This window comes from Anabrus simplex, chromosome 5 (assembly GCF_040414725.1).
Source record: "Anabrus simplex isolate iqAnaSimp1 chromosome 5, ASM4041472v1, whole genome shotgun sequence".
In the NCBI taxonomy this organism is placed as follows: Eukaryota; Metazoa; Arthropoda; class Insecta; order Orthoptera; family Tettigoniidae; genus Anabrus; species Anabrus simplex.
In genome coordinates this window covers 54,603,138-54,623,909 of record NC_090269.1, presented here as the reverse complement: position 1 = coordinate 54,623,909, position 20,772 = coordinate 54,603,138, and the positions used below count along the sequence as shown (strand labels likewise).

The following is a 20,772-nucleotide window of genomic DNA, read 5'->3' as shown; positions in this document are numbered from 1 at the left end:
ACAAACTTCCTTCTTGCCTTTCCAAACATGGAGAAGAACTTCACATTTCAAATGAAACATTTTAACCTCTCTTCAGTATTTTTGATGAAGCTTTCAATAGCTGGGGAATTCCTCTATTCACCTGAATAGTCTCACACACTCTAAATTTTCCTTTGGAGAAGGTTTTCTGCAATTTGTATGCTACTGTAGTAATTATCCTGGTAGACATGATGCCATTAAGTCAAAGTAAGGTTCAAAAACCAAAAATATGATTTTCTCTAATTTCTTACCTTATCCAGTAAATATCTTCATGTTGCAAATATATCCTGTTGTGGTCTCACATACCATCCACTCTAGTATACTATATCTACTAAGTTTTCCAAGATTGTCTAGAATCTAAGTCTGCCCTGCACACCACCTACCTACCTACCTATTTACTCTGGATCAGTCGAAACTGGCTAGAAACTGCCAGGAGCTGAATCTGGGCCCCTTAGACTAGAGAAACAAAGTGTAAAAGGCATGTCCCCCATAGCAGAGAGACAATAACGTAGGGGTCAATTAAAACAAATAAGGTTAATTAATATAAGCTTGGCAAGAAAAGATTAAGATATGGGCATAGAACAAGCAAAATGGGGAAGCACAAGGAGTCGAATACTCACGTATATAATTTGTGAAGATATATCAATCGCAATCGAGTTGTTTGATCCTTCAAGCTGGATCTTATGAAATTTTACAATGTCGCAATGGAGGTATCGTGAAAAGTGATACAATTATATTCAATCATTACCAGACAGTGGTAATTAAAATGTGATCCAAAGTATTTCTTTCTTAGGGACCAAATGTCATAAACGGGTGAAAGTAGCAGCTTTCACACAAGAAAAAATATTATCAAGACTCCCCAGATAAAGTCAAGGCTATTATTTAAAAGAAACATGGCTCCCAACAATCTCCATACAGACTGTATCCCCAGAAATCAAAAACTCCAGTGAAGCAATGCTGGCAGGAAAAAAAAAAAAAACAAAAAAAAAAAAAAACAAGGAGGTTAAAAAGGAGTTGCCATAGTTTCGGAAACAAATAAACATCAGTCAAAGGAGACAAGTAAAATGAGAGTAAAATCCCAAAATAAGCATGTAAATTGGCTGAGCAAGCTGGAAACAAAGGCAAGATAAAATAAGAATAATGATAAAAGCAAATATCCATAAGAAACTGAAAAATAACACACATCTGATAAAAAAAACACAAACTCTCTCTCTCTCTCAGAGACCAAATATGCAAAGTAGAATGAATAAATAATATCAAGACATGTTACGATAACAATTGTAATAGCATGACAAGAATCAGATATCTGCGCCACCGCAAATAGGCCTCGCTCACCCAGTCGACACCATAACCAAAATAACGTACACGCCGCATGACACGCATTCATATCGCACATCAAGGCGAACGTGAATCGTACAGCATCAGCGTTAAACCATGTTACAGAACATAAGCACAAGCCAGACGTCAAAGCTGAAGAGAAATAAAAGGTCTCCAATCAAAACCCACAAACAAACTCATCACACACACAAAACAATTGGATCAGTGCTATCTTTTACAGGCCAATAAATAATTAATAACAATAATAATTAATAAATCATTTCCTATTATAATTATTGTTAATTCAGTGCTACATTTCGCTCAACATACGAACAATAACATAAAAAGCAAACATGAAGAAATAGGAAGGGCACTGAAATAAGTCTGGAGCAAATAAATAAAAGAATAATACACAGAACACGGATCTCTCAGTAAAAATAACCAGCATAACTATGGCAAGCCTAGGAAGGATAAACAGGATAAATACCTGGAAACTGAAGAAATCGATTGCAAGGATTCTAAGTAATCAGATTCATTGACTCTAAACTGAGAGAGCCATACAAGGTAAAGTATGAATCTTTTTGAAATACCATTTATATGAGATGAAAATCATCTCGTAGACTAAAGTCTCCATCTTTATTATCCAAGCCATTATTGTCCCCAGATCAGAGATCACATGGATCAAAGATAAGCTAGAAAGACATACTTTGGCAATCTTCTGTTACACGAGGTGCTATCTGTATAATCGGGATGAACTACACGTCACGTTAGGTATAGAGAATACTAACCAGTCACAACTTACTGATCTATGACATCGTAAAGAATGCGATATCAGTAAAGTAAGATATGACAGTAATGAGGTGCGGCACACATGCCACAGGATCATGGATTCATCAAGAGAAAATTGTTGCATAGGTCTATAGAGAGATGGAAACTTTGTCGGTAAACAGTCCAAAATAGACCTTATTGTGTAGAGTCAGTATGATTTATGATCTCCAGTCAAATTATTACTGAAATGCAAAAAATTCCAGATCTGTTCAAACCAATTTCAGCTCACATACATACATACATACATACATACATACATTATCAGTACAGATCATTATGCCTTTCAGTATTCACTCAAGCCTCTGTGAATTTACTAAACGTCACAATGCTGTATTTGCAACTAGTGCTGTGGCCTCATTTAGTTCTACAGTAGAACCTCGATTATACGTTCCCGGAAACTACGTTTTCCCGTATTATTCGTTCAAATTACGTGGTCCTAATTAAATCATGTTGAAAAAAAACTGCATTATCCGTTCCTTGAAGAAACGATTTCCTGGATCAACCGTCCAGAAATTTCAGTCCCATCAACACTAAATCCTCAATCACGCGTTTTTTAAGAAACTGTATCTTACGAAAGGACGGCTACGGCATACTTACGGATCTTGGTGTTGACGTCCCTTTGTTGCAGTAATTTGAAGAAGTACTGTACTGAACTTGCATAAGGGATCATCTTAGCATCGTATTCGGGTAGTATTGTTTAGAGAATCCTCGGAAATCATGAAGCAGAGAGTGTCCACGACAACTGTAAGAAGACAGAGCACATTTCGACAGCTCTATTTGAAGACGGATTGTTACTTTCGAAACCATATTCTCGAGTTCAACACAACCTTTAAAAGTCAATGTAGGCCTAATTTACTGGGTACAAGATTTCCATAAACTAACTAGGAACAGCATACCGGTGACTCAATTACAATGGTAGATAAAAAAAAAAAAAAAAAAGGATTTTGCCATCATGTTGGACGCTTTTGTATCGAATGTGCTTTTATTTTATTAGATTAGAGACTGAAAAACTACTTGTGATCGATTGTTGTTTGGCTTGGCGTTATGGGTATTAGATTTTTCGAAGAGTTTGGCTGATCAAAGTTGCTGAACTGAAAGAAGTTTTCAAAGGAATATGACGTTTTCAGAGGAAACTGACGAAGTTTTCCCGCTAAACTGAGTGTAAAGTTTCAAGATTTTTAAGTCGCATACCGGTAATTAACGTTCAAAGCCAGCCCTGCGGTCTAACTTGCCTGTCTCTCACCCGGAGGGCCCAGGTTCGATTACTGACCAGGTTGGACATTTTTAACTGGATATGAGGGCTGGTTCCAGGTTCAGTCGTTCTACGATTACCTTTAATTGAGGAGCTATTTAATGGTGATATGGCAACCCCAGTCTAGAGAGCCAGGAATAACGGCCGAGAGGATTCGTCACACTGACCATGCATCACCTCGAATCTGCAGGCCTTTGGACCGAGGGCGGTCGCTTGGTAGGCGGAAGGCCGATTGGGGCTGTAGTTTGGTTTGTTCCCGGATCTTCCGTTTTCCCGTATTGTACATTTTTTTCCATGGTCCCTCCAAAAACGGAGAATCGAGGTTCCACTGTATACCTCTTATATTCATACTCTTTCACTCCCAGTTGACGTAGAAGTTTTGAAACATCCGTACAAAATACAAGTTTGTCTTCGTGAGCATAATAATTTTGGACTGTTATCTTTGCAAGGAAACTGCTTTATCAGTCCATCATAAACATTGCGTAAGGGCTGGGGCTTTTAACACGTCTGTTCATTCAAGTAGTTTAAGATGAAAGACAAACGCTCAACTGTCTTATCTTCAATCCTACATATCTCGCGGTCTATTGCATATCTGGGGGAGTTTGTTATGAATTTACCAGGAAACCCCCAACTAAAAAATGAAAATTTAGACAGCAATAAACCTATAATAAAATGCAAACAATAACAAATCAAATCACATAATTGTACACTAAAAAAAAGTTGCGCGAAAACATCTCTCAACATTACATCTTACGAATTCATGCAGATACTAAAACACTGAATTGTGTCAAAACTAGATGTGATAGGAAAAATATAGCATCATTTTCGGAATCAGGGCAGCGATTTCTATAAGAATTACATATTTTCTATTTTACCGCAAAATCATGTTGGCTAGTGTTATTAGCGCTTGTTTCTTAGCGATGTGCTGGGTGCTGCTCATTCTCTCCCCATTTCAATGCTCTTCTTGTTCTCTGTAGTCTGCAAGGAATACTTAAACAATCTGTTTTATTTTATTTCACATTTTATGGCCTACATTGGACCACTCTAGGCAATTATACAAAGGATTTCTTGATTTCCTATCAGCCCAATATTTTTTCATTCTGAGAGATGCTGCCTTCCTTTGTTCTGTTGAAAATACCCTCCTATTAGACCTTTCATTAATCTTGGTGTGTAGCCTGGTGTGTGTCTCTTGAAGTATCTTAATTTTTCTGTTTAGTTTTTGAGATCGTCTGTTGTTATTTGTAGTTCTTTAATGAAAAATTAAAACCTACAACCTGTTTTCCAGTCATTGACCAGGTCAGGGATGGAATGAATGAAGCAGATATAGGCTATTAGTACGATGGGGTCGCCACTCCTAAAGTGATTTATTAATGACTGATAGATGCTATGAAATGAGAATGGAGTGTGTTGCTGGAATGAAAGATGACAGGGAAAATCGGAGTGCCCGGAGAAAAACCTGTCCTGCCTCCGCTTTGTCCAGCACAAATCTCACATTGAACGACCAGGATTTGAACCATGGTATCCAGCGGTGAGAAGCCGACGCGCTGCCGTCTGAGCCACGGAAGCACCTAGTTCTTTAATATCCACCTTAATTTCTATGATCCATTTAATCTTGGTCTTGCTATTCCATTATTTTTCAATTATTCTTCTGCTGATTCTGGTGTCAGGTGTTCTGCTATTCTCCATGGTCCATTAACTCGATATTGTTTATTTATACATGTTCTAATTATTCTTCTTTCTGTCGTAAGTATTTTGTCTATTTCAGCTGTATTAGTGGTTTTAAAAATGGTTTCACTAGCATAAGTTATTTCTGGCTGTGTGACTCTTTTATGTCTTAATTTTGCTGCTATTGATAAGTTTTTTTAAAATTGTATGTAGTCTTGGTAATATAATTTGTTATGTTTAATTTATTTATTCTGTTATGCCAAGCTGGTTTCTCTAAAGATTATAAGTTATGAATTCTCCTAAATACTCAAATTTATCAACAATTTTGATTTCTTGCCTTTTATTTTATTTACCAGTGGATGATGTGTAAACAAGATCTCAGTTTTTTCAAAGGATATTGTAAGACCTATTTTATTTGCGCTATTTCCTGTAGAGATTTAATTTGGTGTTGAGTTTCCTGAATATTGTTGGACAATAGAGCAAGGTCATCAGCAAATCCTAAACAGTTTAAACTTAAATTTTGTTTGGAGCTCCCAACTTTTATGTTTTTTGGGTTGAACTTACACCATTCCCTTATTATAAATTCTAATGCACAGTTAAATAGTAATGGTGATAAACAGTCTCCTTGTCTTAAACCTGTTTTAATAAAAAATGGTTCAGAAATCTCTCCTCTAAACTTTACTTTTGATATGGTATTAGTTCAAGTAAGTTCTATCAATTTAATTAATTTAGGATGGAGTCCAAAATTCTGTAAAATGTCTAACATTGAAGGTCTACGCATACAATCATATGCTTTCTTAAAATCAACAAATGTTATTATTATAGGCTTCTTTTCTTTTCAGTAGTATGCCATTATTAATTTTAGAGCGATGATCTGTTCAGCACAACTTCTCCAGGGTCTAAAGCCTCCTTGGTATTCTCCTAACTCTTTTTCTAGTTGATCTTTAATTCCTCCATATGAGATCTTGGAAAAAATCTTATATGTGCAGTCCAAGATAGACAATCCTCTATCATTATCCAGATTACTCTTATGTCCTTTTTTTTTTAATGAAGAGGGTGTATTAAGGCTGTTGGCCAATGTTCTGGAAACTGTTCAATGATACAAATGTTTGTTAAAGCCATTCGACACCCACCCACAAAAACCTGGTCTTCTCCACACGCCTTATCATTTTTAAGTTCTTTTAGTGCTTTTTCTAATTCTTGAAATGTTGGAGGGTCTCGTGATATTAAATTTGGTTTTTATTGGAGTATTTGTATTCATTTATAATAGTTCCTTAGGTTCTTCAAAAGTTTACTGAATGCTTTTGCCATAATCTCAGCATTTTTACTACTGCTATGTGCCATTTTTACATTTTCATGTTTCAACATTAATGTAGGAAGAGCACATTTCTGCAGTTGTCTTCCGAAAATGTTATAATAGTCTCTAGAATTGGTTTTATGTTAATTAACTTCAATGGAGTTTATTATATCCTTATGAAAAGCTCTCTTAATTTTTCTAATATTTCGTGAGAATTTCTTCCTGATATTTTTTTAAGTTGATAGCATTTTCTTCTGATTTATGGGTTTGGAACTTTAACCATGCCTGATGTCTCTCTTTATGAATTTCATCACATTCTGTCGTCCACCAGGCATGTTTTTTATGAGGGTACAATGGAGCTAAATTTTCAGCTTGTTTTTTGAGAACTGGAATCAATTCTTCAAGGTCATCTGTCAGTTTTATTGTTTGCATGACTTCCTTATATTTGTCATTTTTTATTAACTGGCGTGGGTCATAATTCCTCTTTACTTTTTATTCTTCCTTTAGTTGTTGAATTTAAGGTTAATTTTGACAATGTAGTGATCAGAACCACTATCTATTCCTCTTAATACTTTTACATTATAAATTTCTTTATGGAAAAAATTATCCATACAAACATGTTCTAGCTGCCATTCCCCTTTCCTCCAATCAGGATGCTTCCAAGTTTTAAGCTTGTTTGGTTTCCTTTTGAAATATGTTGATTTTGATATAAGATTATGAATGCTCTCTGCAAAGTTCAACAAGTCATTGGCCATTTTTGTTTGTAAATTTATGTGGAGCCCATTTTCCAATTACCGTACATCTCTATACTTTATTTTCCTTCCTAATTTGATTTACTTTGTTTATTATGTGTTCAAGGATATAAAAAAATGTATACACTTATTTCTTTGTTCATGTTAGGGGCATGGGCATTTATTATTGTATAAATTTTGTTTGTTGTTTTAAAGGTGAGAGTTGCAATTCTTGGTAATATTGCTTGAAAATCAATGATAGAATCTATTATTTTTAAATTCACTATAAATCCTGTTCCAAACTGGGGACAACAATTCTTAACTCCTCGGTCAGGTATCCCATTATAAATTCTATAACCTTATGATTCAAAAGGTTCTTCCATCATGTTTCTCATTTCTTGAAGGCCCACTACTAAATTTTTTTGTTTATCTAATTCATCTGTAAAAGTCTTAAGTCTTCCAATTTTACAGAGAGAATAATATTGTGTGTTGCAATGTAGTTAATTTGTTGATGTTTAATCCTTTTAAATTTAGTTGGTTGCAAATGCTCTGACTCACTGCTGTCTCTCAGCTCGCTACCCACCGTATCTGATGTAGCCTTCTCCTGAAGCCTGATTGGAGAGGACGGTGGAATTATTTTCCTAAAAGACTTTGCCATATTGACTCTTGAAGGTAATGAGCCTTAGTGGAGCAAGCTCCGATTTACAACTATGGATGTTAACCACAGAGGTTGTTATGTGCTTGGTCCGCGAGAACTATTTTATTTCTTTCAAGTTCACCGGTAAGCTGGTGAGGACCCCCCTATCTGCCACCTGGGACGCGCCACGTCAGAGTATTACCTCTCCGCCTGCTACAACACCGTAGTAGGTTCATGGTTAAACACTCTATATTAATATTCATATCATAATTGCTACATTTCCTTACAAGTTCCAGGATAATAGATTGCAAGTTTTCAATACTATCTTCACTAAGGAGAAATTATTTCAGCCTAAGTCACACTGCATACTACATTCTCACTCCATGTATCTCACCCTACCAGTGGTTTTTCACTCTTCGTTCCATTTCTGTTCAGATCAAAGCCTGAGTCACACAGAAACTTAACTGATACCTGTGGAGGTTGCCACGACTGAAGCCTATGTCTATTAACACTTTGAAGACGATGTCACCCCATGTGGGGTGATGGACCCTCATACAAAATAGAGTATGTCACCCCTCATGGGGTGACACGGCGTGTGTCTAGGCCTCTCAACTTTAGGCTGTCGTACGAAACTAGCGCTACCATTCGCTGTTGTATTGCATTGCTTGTTCACGTAAGGCGTTCATAGGGTGCAGTACAGTGCCCATTCCTTTCTCAGCACGCTGTGCATTGCGCAACAGATAGTGGAATTTCTCTGATATTTGTCACCCCGTGTGGGGTGACATACGCAACCATCAGAATTAAATTATTAATAGCAAGGAAAATAATGTGGATAGGAGTCTATTATTGCTTTATTCTTACATACTGGTTGAGATTTAGCATTCGGATGAAATTGTAAACCGGGGCTACGTATGAATTAAGAAAATGTTACTGCAAACCTGAGAATGTTACCCAGTAATTGTCACTGGCTGATGATTTGGTTGAATCATTGCCCGATGCAGCACCGGAATCTTTGCTAGTGTCCTCACTACACAAACTACTGTCGAATTTTGACTCGGAAAAGGTGGCATCACATTGCAAATCCTAAATGTCAACATCTCTTGATTCAACACTCGAACCCTTTTCAAGTTGTTCTTCTATCTCTCTATCGGCAATCATGGCTTAGTCAACACAGAAACACATAATATGAATTAAATTCTTGACAGAAAAAAAAATTAAATTGCAAGAAACTCGCTGAAAGGCGCGTAAATCAACAGCTCACAGTACAGAGCACAGTGTTCCACAACAACAAAGGTAAAAGGGCCGTCACCCCTGAAGGGGTGACATGCGCTTTCTCTGTTGCATAGTCAACCTAATAACCATATGTCACCCCAATGGGGGGACACAAATATAGTAACTTTGAACATAAAATATGTCTTTGATTATCATCTACGGATGAAATTACGAACATCCATAGCCCACAACAACCCGAAAAATGTATACTGCATTTCAGCAGTTTACCACGAAAAAAGCAAATGTACACGTCGACGCTAAAGTGTTAAGATCTGCCATGACTAAGCGACATAAGAGCAGACGGAGCTGCACGATCATGAGGTATTCTCGAGTTAAAGCCTGTTCTCTTCAAAGCTTTGGTGGCAAAATATGACTTAGTATGGGAAGCCAATGCCGCCCCCGTGGTGTAGGGGTAGCGTGCCTGCCTCTCACCCAGAGGCCTCGGGTTCGATTCCTGGCCAGGTACTGGCCAGGGACTTTAACCTGGACCTGAGGTCCACTCAGCCTACGTGATTAGAATTGAGGAGCTATTTGACGGCGAGATAGCGGCCCCGGGCTAGAAAGCCAAGAATAACGACCAAGAGGATTTGTCATGCTGACCACACGACACCTCGTAATCTGCAGGCCTTCGGGCTGAGCAGCGGTCGCTTGGTAGGTCAAGGCTGTAGTACCGTGCGGTTTGGTTTGGCTTATGGAAAGCCAATAGGTAGGGTTGACTTTATTGCACCAGTTTACATCCTCATTGCCCTATCAGTTGGACGTCCACCAAATTTGAATAGAACAATTCGGCCATGGGGCAGTCACAATATTCTGCAAACCAAACCAAGTGTGGAGCACTTTAGTGTTGAGACCAAGGATCCCTATGTTTTTCTGCATAATTTTTGGATGATGATGTCCTTGACGTCAACATTTGGATAGTGTAAATGACAAACTGCCTTGCTTTCTCCACAGTGTTCTAAAAACTCATGCACCTAAACTAGAAAACAGACAGAAAGAAAATTAATTTTCTTAAAACCTGTAAAAGTAATTCAAAAAAATAATCTGAAGAAGTTTAGTTCCATAAAATTGTTAGGAATATCTATTTTCAAACTTGTTTGCCTAGTAAATTGTAGTTTATTTGGGGATAGAAACAAAATCAACAAATTTATGGTAGTGTGAAATTCCATCATCACCGCCTGTTGCCGGTACAACAATATCGAGAATACCACTGTCGTCTTCATCATGACTGATATTTTCATAATCGCAAGGTTCACTTGAACTCTCCCTTTCACTAAATAAACCATTATTACAAAACAATTCTCTTTCAATATAATTTATCAAAGAACACAACACCGCGTGATGAAGAAACCGTAGTGTAAACAAACAGCAGCTAGAGTCATTCTTTTGTCTAGTTCAGCCAGGCAAGGAGGATACATACTTAGAGCAGCACTACTGCAAAGAGAATATCTTTGTGATTCCAATGATGTGCAACAGATGGCGTTTGCATCAATTTGGGCTAAAATCAAAGCAATTAAGGTAAAGCTGCATGCAACAGATGGTGTTTGCATCATTTTGGGCTAAAATCAAAGCAATTAAGGTAAAGCTGCACAAGCACTAGTATGTATTCAAGATGACGGTAATGGGGAGCCCGAGTAAGTACTCAGGCAGACAGCGAAGGAGTCAAGCTTCCATCCTAGTGGTGGTGTTGACTAAATGACAGGTTCTCTCCAAGGTTCCAGGGTTGCTCCCAAGTATGTTAGATGTTTGTTGTAAGTACAGTGTTTTCAAATCATATTTCTAGTTCCCTATCAGACATGTACATTGACTGCAATAAAAAAAAAGCAGCTGCTTTAGTATGAAATGTATGATGCTCTTGGAAAAAGGGAGAGGATAATGTCTGTTGAATACACTGCCAGTGTTAACACATCCAGTACTGAATTAGTAACATATTCTCAGAGACTGAATCCCAAAAGCAAAAAGTTGCTTCAATTTAACAGCAAAACTGTTTTCAACTGAATTTCTATTTCATAAAATTTTTTTACCAAGTACCTTCAGCTTTTCCAGAAGAATGGGGAAGAACAAGATGTCGTGAGATAGCCATAGGACTACCTACATCAGCAACGTCCAAAAATCCACACACTTCAATCGTGTCAGATATACTTCTCTTGATTGATTCAAAGTCATTTGTTTTGCTGAATGGCTAAAAGAAATTAAATAAAATCATTAGCAATCATAAAAAACATAAATATTGAACATTTTTATTATATTTAGAACATTTATATTTTTTGTCACATTGTCTTGATGATGTTGCTGTTTCATGTCTTAAGGTTTTTGAAATATGGCCACCAGATGTGTAGCCTAGAAAGTGGTTATAAGAGTTGAGTTTTACCAGATGAAATGGAAGAGGGAATTATGGGTAAACAGGGTGGTCAGAAACAATGTGAACCACGTATATGAGGGTTAGAGGATTGGCGATACTGATAAATAATTTGAAAAAAAAAAAAATGTTATCTCGCACCGTTGTCATTTTATCAGCTTCTGAAGTTAGCCAATTGGATTGCTTTGTGGATAAATTCAAACATCTGAGCTGACACGATCGCGCCTTACCAAGTACGCTACGGTGACACCTGTTGAAATCCGAGGTGTGTTTATGCTTGATGCTGATTTCTCGACATAGCTCTCAAACCGGTCTTAAGTAGTGCAGATTTAACAACACTGCCTCGCAAAGTCCATTTGATTTCACCCGCGAAGCGATCTGATCGGATAACTTCAGAAGCTGACAAAATTACAATGGCGCGTGATATCAAATTAAGTTTTTCAAATTATTAAACAATATGGCCAACCGTCTGACGCTCAGATACCCAGTTCACGTTGTTTCCAACCACCCTGTATTTTGGTTGTGTCCTTCCTAGTTTCAGATAGCTAGAACTTCCCGTAAGGAGTAGAACTCGTGAGAGACTGTATGATTATGATTAGCAACAGGTTTCACTTAGTTCTCAAACCTGCCAAAACCGTTTCAATAGCCGAGAACCTACGGGAATGATCACATTCCATTCCAGTATCACATACTCGCCTGTTCAAAATGTTTTGGATCTTTCTTAATTGTGTTTCATCTGCATGTTGTAATGAGGAAGGATTGGCAGCTCTTCTGCTGTTAGTTGCATTCATTTATCTCTGTAAGTCACTGTTCATCATTAACTTGAGTACAATAACAAAAGGGTTTTTATTTCTGAAATTGAAGCTAAAGTTTGAAATGGTTAATTTTCACGTGCAACTGATTAACATGAAAATATTTACTGAAACATGTCAAATGATCCAGTAAACTTTTAGTGATTAGTATTTAAACCACACCTGGTCCTATTATTGGTTTATTGAGTTTAAGAGAGAGCAAGAGTTATTTGATGACGACCTTTAATTCAGGATGTCCTTGACGTCAACATTTGGATAGTGTAAATGAGGATAAAATATCCCTTAAGTGAATTTTAACTGGTAATGTAACAAGAGTCCATGACAATGATACTGAAACCAAAATAGTCATCATACAGGGTGGGAAAATTGCTCAAAAACTCGAGAGATCTTATCAGGTCAAATCAAATGTGTAAGTCATATGCTTTGTCTTTCTTCACATTCAATGGAGCATCCATTACTATTTGAAAAAATGAAAGGAGAAAAAGGCATGAGCTATGGAGTAGCAATTCGAGGTTCCTTCATCATGACAATATGCTGCCATACAAGTCATCATTGGTTTGTGATTTTGGTGTGACTGTGGTTCCTCATACCTTGTAATACACCAACTTGAGCCCAGGACACCAGTTTTTATGTTCAAAGTTAAATATGAAAGTAAAAATATTTACAACAGAAGCAAGAAGTACTTCTGCACGAGCAAGCCAGCTAGCAACAACAGATTTATAGCGAGCACGCTTCAGCTGCGCAAGGCTAAGTTGTGTCACCCATAGAACATTTGATTCCTTTCTGAAAGACAAGTCGGTCAATAACAGGGAGGATGAAGAAAGTGACTCTGCAACATCGGAGTCATGTTTATTCAAGAAAGGGTTTGCAAGCCTTGCGAATAACTGGCAGAGATCTAGAGATCTTCAACAAAGCAAATATTTATTCTTCATTTAAAAACCTGGCAGTAGTATGGGGTATGGACCAGGCATTTCTTTCCAAACAACAAAAGGGGAGTTTAGGTATACTCTAGTAATGCTTCTGTGTATATGGTAGTCAGGTACTTAGTTTGATGAATTAATTTTATTATTACATTTTATTATGTAGAATCTCAAGAAAGTTAATTCTGGTGCCAAAAGTAAAGCTTATAAATGTTTGGTAAAACCGATTCTCGAATATGGATCAGCGTGCTGGGATCCATACAGGGCAGGTTTAATAAATTCCCTACAAAAAGTTCAAAGAAGAGTGATGCATTTCATATCAGGGAATAGGAGGAATACCATTAATTGCAAAAGTAATCTAGAAGAACTTGAGCTCACCTGTGTGGTCTTTATAAGAGCTATACGGGAAGGACTGCTTGGAGTAGTATTAGGAATAGGTTGAAACCTCCCTCGTACTTATCAAAAAATGATCACAAGCATAAAAATTAGGGCCAGAAACCAGAATACAGATGTGGGCAAGTTTTCCTTTGTAAACAGGACCACAAGGGGTTGGAATAAATTACCTGCAGCAGTCTTTGATAAATTTACTTCCGGTATCAAGTCATTTAAGAAGATCAATAGTGCTAGTGTAAAGTAAAAGTTGTAAATTACAGACACTGAATTGGTGATTTTTTGCTTGATTTAGAAAGTTAAACTAGTAGTATCTCTTGTTGTATTTCCTTTCCATGGAATTGCTTGTTGTACTCCATTTGTTGTAGTGGTATTGCTGGGTAGTCAGGTTTTAACTTTATTATCACTTTTAATGTAAAGCTAGGAGTACTTGTCAATAATAATAATGATATAGATGTTGATTCCCATACGGAACATGAAATATTTGTCCTGAATGAATAAATTTTAATACCAATATAGTTGGTCCGTTATTTGAAATTATAAATTGTCCAGCTAACTCATTCCTGGTTGCCAGTGTTTCACCCCAGTGTGCTAAACATTCTATGATGTGTCCAGTGTGTGAGTATAAATAAGGCCTAAATATGGTCTAAATCATAGTTTTGTCCCACAGTCGAACCAGTAAGGGTGATTGTTGGAAGTAGTCAGTGCTATGATGTGACACGCACTAGCCATGCGTCTTGGTAGGTGTGCTATTTACCAACTGATAAGCCTAATTTAGCACTTTGGGGTGAAAAGCTGGCAACCAGGAATGAGTTAACTGGAAAATTTATAATGTCCAATAACGGACCAACTATTTTGGTATTATAATAATTGTACCGGGAGGTACACCTCAACGCCGCGCATTCAAAATCAGTGCATATATGAACTCCTCTATTGGTAAAACAGTGAAACAGAAACTACACGAACTTGGAACTTTAATCAGAAGATGTCACCACTAAAATATTGAGTGATTTTGTTATTGTGAAGTTTCCTAAACTGACTGAATTTCTCCTGGCTTTGTTTGCCATTCATCAAGAAGTTTGGACATTCATCCATAGATGACATTACAAAAAACTATGATCATTCACCCTTGTGCGAAGTGTAAGGAGTTATAATTTACAGAAGTTTTGCATTTCTAGGTTTTTGTAACTGATTGATGTTCATTTATTTTTTGGGTTGGCAATATTTCCTTCTTCTTTCTGCCAGTTTTGAATCTGGCCAATGAAAAGTTTCTGTAATTAATTTTCAACCTATCACAGGCTTCTTGTTCGATTTTGAGTGTTACTTTTGAATTTAACCAATAAAATTAAGAGGGTGTGTCCTGATTAATCTTGAATGATCTTGAACCTTCCCTGAGGGTTTATAAACTGCAGCTTTTTACGTTTCTTGGCCAATTGATCGTCACCTTTCTGAGTGTGTGTGTTAAGCAGGAGGCTGGCGGCCTCTTTCGTCGGCAACCGGAACATCTACAAGGTAATGGCCACATAACTTTATTCTTTTTTGCTACCTCCGCAGTTTAACCCGAGGGAAAGGTCCGACTCTTTAGTAGGTAACAACTTTTCTAAAATGTAGCTTTCTTCAGGCTAATGTAAAAACTTCATAAAATCTTTAACTGTAAATCGGGGATAGGAGTGAATTACCCTCTCTAGCTCTCCTTCATCTTGGTCTGAGGTGACTACGTTTTATAACTGTTTTTCATTCTGTAATGTGGTAAAGTAATTTCTATATGAGTCACCTCAGTAGTTTGGAAATAGCTCCTGTTCCATCGGCCTAGAGCCCTTTAGGGTTTTTAAGGGTTCATATCTAGGAGTGCAAGTATACGCCTCCATTCATTTTGTGTTCGGGTTATTAATTTAACCTATTATTCTTATTCCACGAAGGCCCAATGGGTTGGGTATTTAATACCCTTGTAAACATAAGTTCCATTTGTAAATGGTGGTTTGAGACACCAGAGATTGATGTAATGTTGCCTCGAGTAGGCTTGGAAAACTGAGAGCCTGTTAGCTCTTTTTCAAAGTTTCGCAACAGTAAAGAGTGCCTCTGGAAGGCCAGATATTGTATTTTAGGGAGCAACCGCTCTCGAATTAGAGGAACTAAATAATTCTTCTTCCATTTGTAAACTTGTAAAACTAGGGGATTAAAGCCCAAAGTGTTAAGGCTCTGAATCTTGGACTTTTTCCTAATCTGGTTTCTAGATTGGCATTGACCTGATTGTTATTTTTCCCTTGTGGAAATTTGTTTTGTTTTTTTACAATGAAAGAATATAACCTTTGTTAAAGTTTTAATTCAATTCTTGACATTGTAGTTAGACCCATTCAAGCCCGCACCTTCTTTCACCTCTGCGTTCCACAGATACCCTGGAATAATAATAATAATAATAATAATAATAATAATAATAATAATAATAATAACACAATATCTAATTACCCTGCTTACATTATGTACCAGAAACACTGGTCCAGCAGAGTTTATGAAGTATTTCAAGCTTCAAAGTGTGTGCCACACACGAGCGAGCTAGCTAGCAACAATGGACTTGTAGCGAGCATGCTCCAGCTGCTCAAGGCTAAGTTGCATCACCCACAGAACACTGTTACAATTCTTATTTTATTTTCAACCTAATTCAATACATAAAAATGTTATTGTCTCCAGAAGGACATTTTATTACAATACAACACTAACAGGGACATGTTTCGCTCGTTATATCGAGCATCTTCAACCTCATTTGAATAAATATCTCAAGGTTAAGTCTTTACATTGAACCTTCATATAAATAATTTGTTTGTTAAAATTATTTTACACCAATGAAATGTTACCACTAGTTAACACATAATTTAAAAATATTAACAAATAAAAATATATAGCTGTAATGGACTAGACATTGATCACAATTCGCTGATGTCCAAGTCATAGTAATGTTCTAAACATCTGTAAGATTTGGCTAAAAATCTCGTTAGTTCCCAGATTTTACAAATATATTTAGTGCTAAGTTATTTTCTAAATTTAAATGTCCTATTTGAAATTAATGATGTTAGAGGTTTAAATTTGCGATGTTTTCCTTCTTTGTACTTTCATTTTAGTTGAGAAACCACTACTTTATTAAAAGATTGTGTATTGAATGTTTGAGATCGACTGGAATCATCACACTAGTAGTCTTCACCGATCCTCACCATGTTTTGAGTCAGCCTATTTTTACATTGTTTGTTATTGAAGCGTGGTTATTAAAAGGGACACCGATAGATGATACTTAGTTCCTGGTGTGTTGTTTTACTGCAACATTTGAGGATGAATGTGTCAAATGTAAATCCAACGCCAAGAGTATCGAGACGAAAACAGAGAAGCCTCCAATTAGCTTTTAACAAGATATGACTACGTCCTCGTAGAAATAAATCATTCGACAGACAAGGAAGGACCATTATACAGTAATAACAAGTTTTATGCAACCCACAGAACATTTGATTCCTTCCATCGTTAATTACTCACGCAATAACTGGTGTGCAATTATGAGAGTAACACCATCATGTACTTTATTTCATAGTCCACAAGACTACAGAGTCTTATCAAAATCCACCATGGATCAAAAGAGTTATCGAATGTAGAATAAAACTACTACTTTCACACATAAAAAATCAGGAGATTTCTTTGCAGCATATTCCAGCATGTTACGACACGTCATTGATGACGTAACTTTGAAGAATATTTAACATATTACGTAATTTTTCTTAATGCTGAAATATTGCATATACAAGGGCTTTAGAACATATAACTCTTCATTGTAACTGCCTTAGGGCTCTTCATAAATTTCTGAAATAGATTTATGTTCAAAGCAATTGGCCTTGTTGAATGGGTCTTAAGGTTAATTTTTTTCCAGAATTTGTTTTCGGGAACCTTTGATCTGAATTGTGTTTTTGCCCTTGTAAATATTCTAAAAAATAGTCTCACAATCAGCACTGCTATGTGGAAATGATAAAATAAAAAGAATTATGTTAGAGATTCTGTCTTCTTTAAGAACACCACCAGCTTATAGCATTTGCCTTTCCAGTGACCGCTGAACATCAATTCTCTCCAGCTACTCAAAGAATGAGGAAAAACCTAGGATTTTCAAAAAATACACAAATACTGAATCTGTTCTCAAAATCGGGAGATAAGTCTCTGCGATCATGGGAGAAGGAGAAAGGAAAAAAAAAATAGGGAGTCTCCCGCTTAAATCGGGGGAGTTGGCACATCTGCTACTATGTTCTGTGATGTGTCCAGCGTGTGAGTATAAATAAGGCCTGGGCACTGGTCTAAATCACTGTCCTGTCCCACAGTCGAACCAGTAAGGGTGACTATTGGAAGTCGTCAGTGCTACGATGTGATACTTCAAAGTCAAGGAGTAGAAGTCTATGGGTCCGATACTCTATGGAAATATGGTGAAAATAAACACTTAACATTTATCATCCTTCACTACGGACTTATCCGTAAAATTAATGAGTGTGATACTAATAATATTTTCAAGGTGACTGAAATATTGTGCTAGTAGCAAAACTTAGAATATAAACACTTATAAACTGCGCATCAGAACTTGTATGTTCTCTCCAATGGAAACTTTGAATGCTAGTTAACTATCTTAATCTGACAGTGCTAGTACTTTAACATTTAAATCTTCGTGTTAATAAACTTGAGCTTTCACGTTATCATTTGTGAACCCAGGACTGCAAGTGAGCAAGACTAATTTTCATGGTTCAGTAATTGAATCTTAACACTATCATTCTACGTGTCTGCAGATAACTATAACTTTGCTCAAGTACAAGGGGGGATCGAATACAAACAGGATTTTATTTTTTATTTAAATTCATTTATTGAAAAACACAAGGCAATTACAATTTATTTTTCCACAAAGTTTCCTGCTTTGGAAATGCATTTGTCCCAGCATATGGGCAGCTTTTAGATGCCCTCATCGTAAAAAGAACAGGGGCGTGTCACCAGCCAGTTCCGCACGAAGTCTTCCACACACTCGTCATCTTTAAATCGTTGCTCTCCTAGAGCTTCATTAAGCAGTCTGAACAAATGGATAAGTGCGGGCTGTAAGGAGGATGATCAAATGTAGTCCAGTGCCTCTGACAGATCTCCAAACGTCTCAACTTCAGATTTTCGGTCAAAAGGTGAGGGACCCATCTGGAACACACTTTACGGAACTGTACGTCGTTTGTGATGATTGACGGCTCCCATAATTGATTCCGACTTGTTCTGCAATTTCTGATACTCTCGCCCGTCGATTGTCGTCAATGTCTTCAACTGCACAAGTGTTTTCGTCTGTAATGCTGGTTCAAGGACGGCGATCGTATTGCTGATTTTCCACACATTCTCGACCTTCCTTGAACTTTTTATGCCAGGCATACACACACGTCCTTGACAATGTTTGATCACCGAACTGTGCAGTCAATCTCTGGCAAATTTCCGCCACTGTAACTCTTTCACAAGCAAGAAATTTTTATAATTATGTGTTGCGCAGTGGAGGAGTGCACCTGCTGCTCCGACATCGTGAGCGTTACTGACGTAACAGCGGGAAATACCTAACAGCACTTTTTTAACGGTCCCGCCTAAGCATAGCAGAAGTGCGGGGCCAGTCCTACCAACTGTTGATGTGCAGGAACAAAAATTCAGTTTACATTTGATCGACCTCCATATTAGCATTCTAATAGTGTTATCCTCATCATCGTATGTCATTCTAATAGTGTTATCCTCATCATCGTATGCAAATAAAACAGTACGTGTGGACGAGACTAACTTCACACGTCAGGCATTCAACTTCTCACACCAAATTGAAGTGATTGCCATTTAACTTAGTATAAATAATGTTTCTACGTACTTAGTAATTCTAGCAGTATTCATTTCCATGAATAAACCTTTTGAAGGACTGTAAATAAAATCATAGTGATCTTAGAACACATTAGGACTGTATGAGTGTTTGCATCCTCAATTCTTCGAACATTTAAAGCACAAGTTACCTCCTTATTTTTCGTGTGAACAATCTCACGGTACGAGTCAAGTGCAAGTTATGTTAGGAAGTATGCGGGCTCAATCTCTTTAACATCCGGCCGCAAGAATATTATTTAATTTCTTTAATTTTGTCTCAAGTTACAGACTAGTGCAATTCACATTAAAGAAGTGTCTCATGTTTGATTTCATTGACATTCTGTACGGTGTACCAGTATTTCTTTAATCCCTCCATGGGAACAGTAAAAGTTATTTCCAAATGACACCTCATTACTCATCTATCCCACACATCCAGAGGACTTATGCGTGTGTTTGCACAATCATTCCAAGCGAGCAAACCCTGTGACTTGAACTTCTAGATCTTCCAAAACATCTAGAATTTCTAGAACCTTGAGACTGTCCAAAGCTTCTCTCATGGGATTAATATGTGATCCCATGGTACCGAGAGCTGTTCCATGGTGAGGACGGGAGGAGCAGCGGTGCAACACAGGAGGTCACCAGCAGCAGGATGGAAGAACATCATGCCCGACATATCTACAATTGTACCAAGGTGATATGATCTTGACTTCGCATAATAAACCAACAATTTTAAAAGATATGAACTTCATTCAGAATAAAACCCTCTCTTTCTCTGTGCCCGTTCCAACTTAATATGCTGTACACATCGTGAGTTCAATCTGGTGCTCTTTAAGCTCAAAGGTACAGGCACCTCTTGGTACAGTTTGTCATCTTCATTACTAGAATTATCTGGAAGAGACTTGGGATTTTTTCTCAAGGTTTTGTTCCCTGTATTGTTTGGGCCCTGTCACTTGAAATAGTGAAGGTAACTTACTTTCTAACTAGATAACAGTAAAATGAAGCATTTAGGTAAAAGTTTGTATGCACAAATATGTGATATATTTTCTATTTCATAGCTCCAAATTTTCTTTATTCAAGAGAACTTTTTGGAATAGTATTCAGTTGAATTCCTCCACTGCAACAGTAAATTGTATAGGTGAAAGGATAATGCAGAAGTGGTGTAACTGCACTAATTCTACAATTCACTGATCACACATAACCAAACTTCAAAGATATACTAGATAGACAACAACTAGAGACTATGACTGTGCTATGATACTTCAATGGAAAAATTTGAACAAGGCTGCATCGTGGTCACGGCTACACATTTTGACATAGAATATGTACTGTGTGTTAGGTACTGTTGAATTAATGTATCTAGTCAGTATGGGTTTGAAGTAGGTATTATTGCTGACAACTTATTA

The 20,772-nt window shown here is 37.1% G+C and overlaps 1 protein-coding gene across 7 annotated transcripts in view; it reads right to left on the bottom strand.

The window, feature by feature from the left end:
• IntS14 (integrator complex subunit 14) overlaps nt 1-20,772 on the bottom strand; it is a 102,616-nt gene that overhangs the window by 14,287 nt on the left and 67,557 nt on the right. For all 7 annotated transcript variants that reach the window (XM_067146889.2, XM_067146888.2, XM_067146893.2 and 4 more), the window contains one exon: nt 11,046-11,196. In XM_067146889.2, the coding sequence (XP_067002990.1) occupies nt 11,046-11,196 (151 nt within the window). The remainder of the gene's footprint in view (nt 1-11,045; nt 11,197-20,772) is intronic.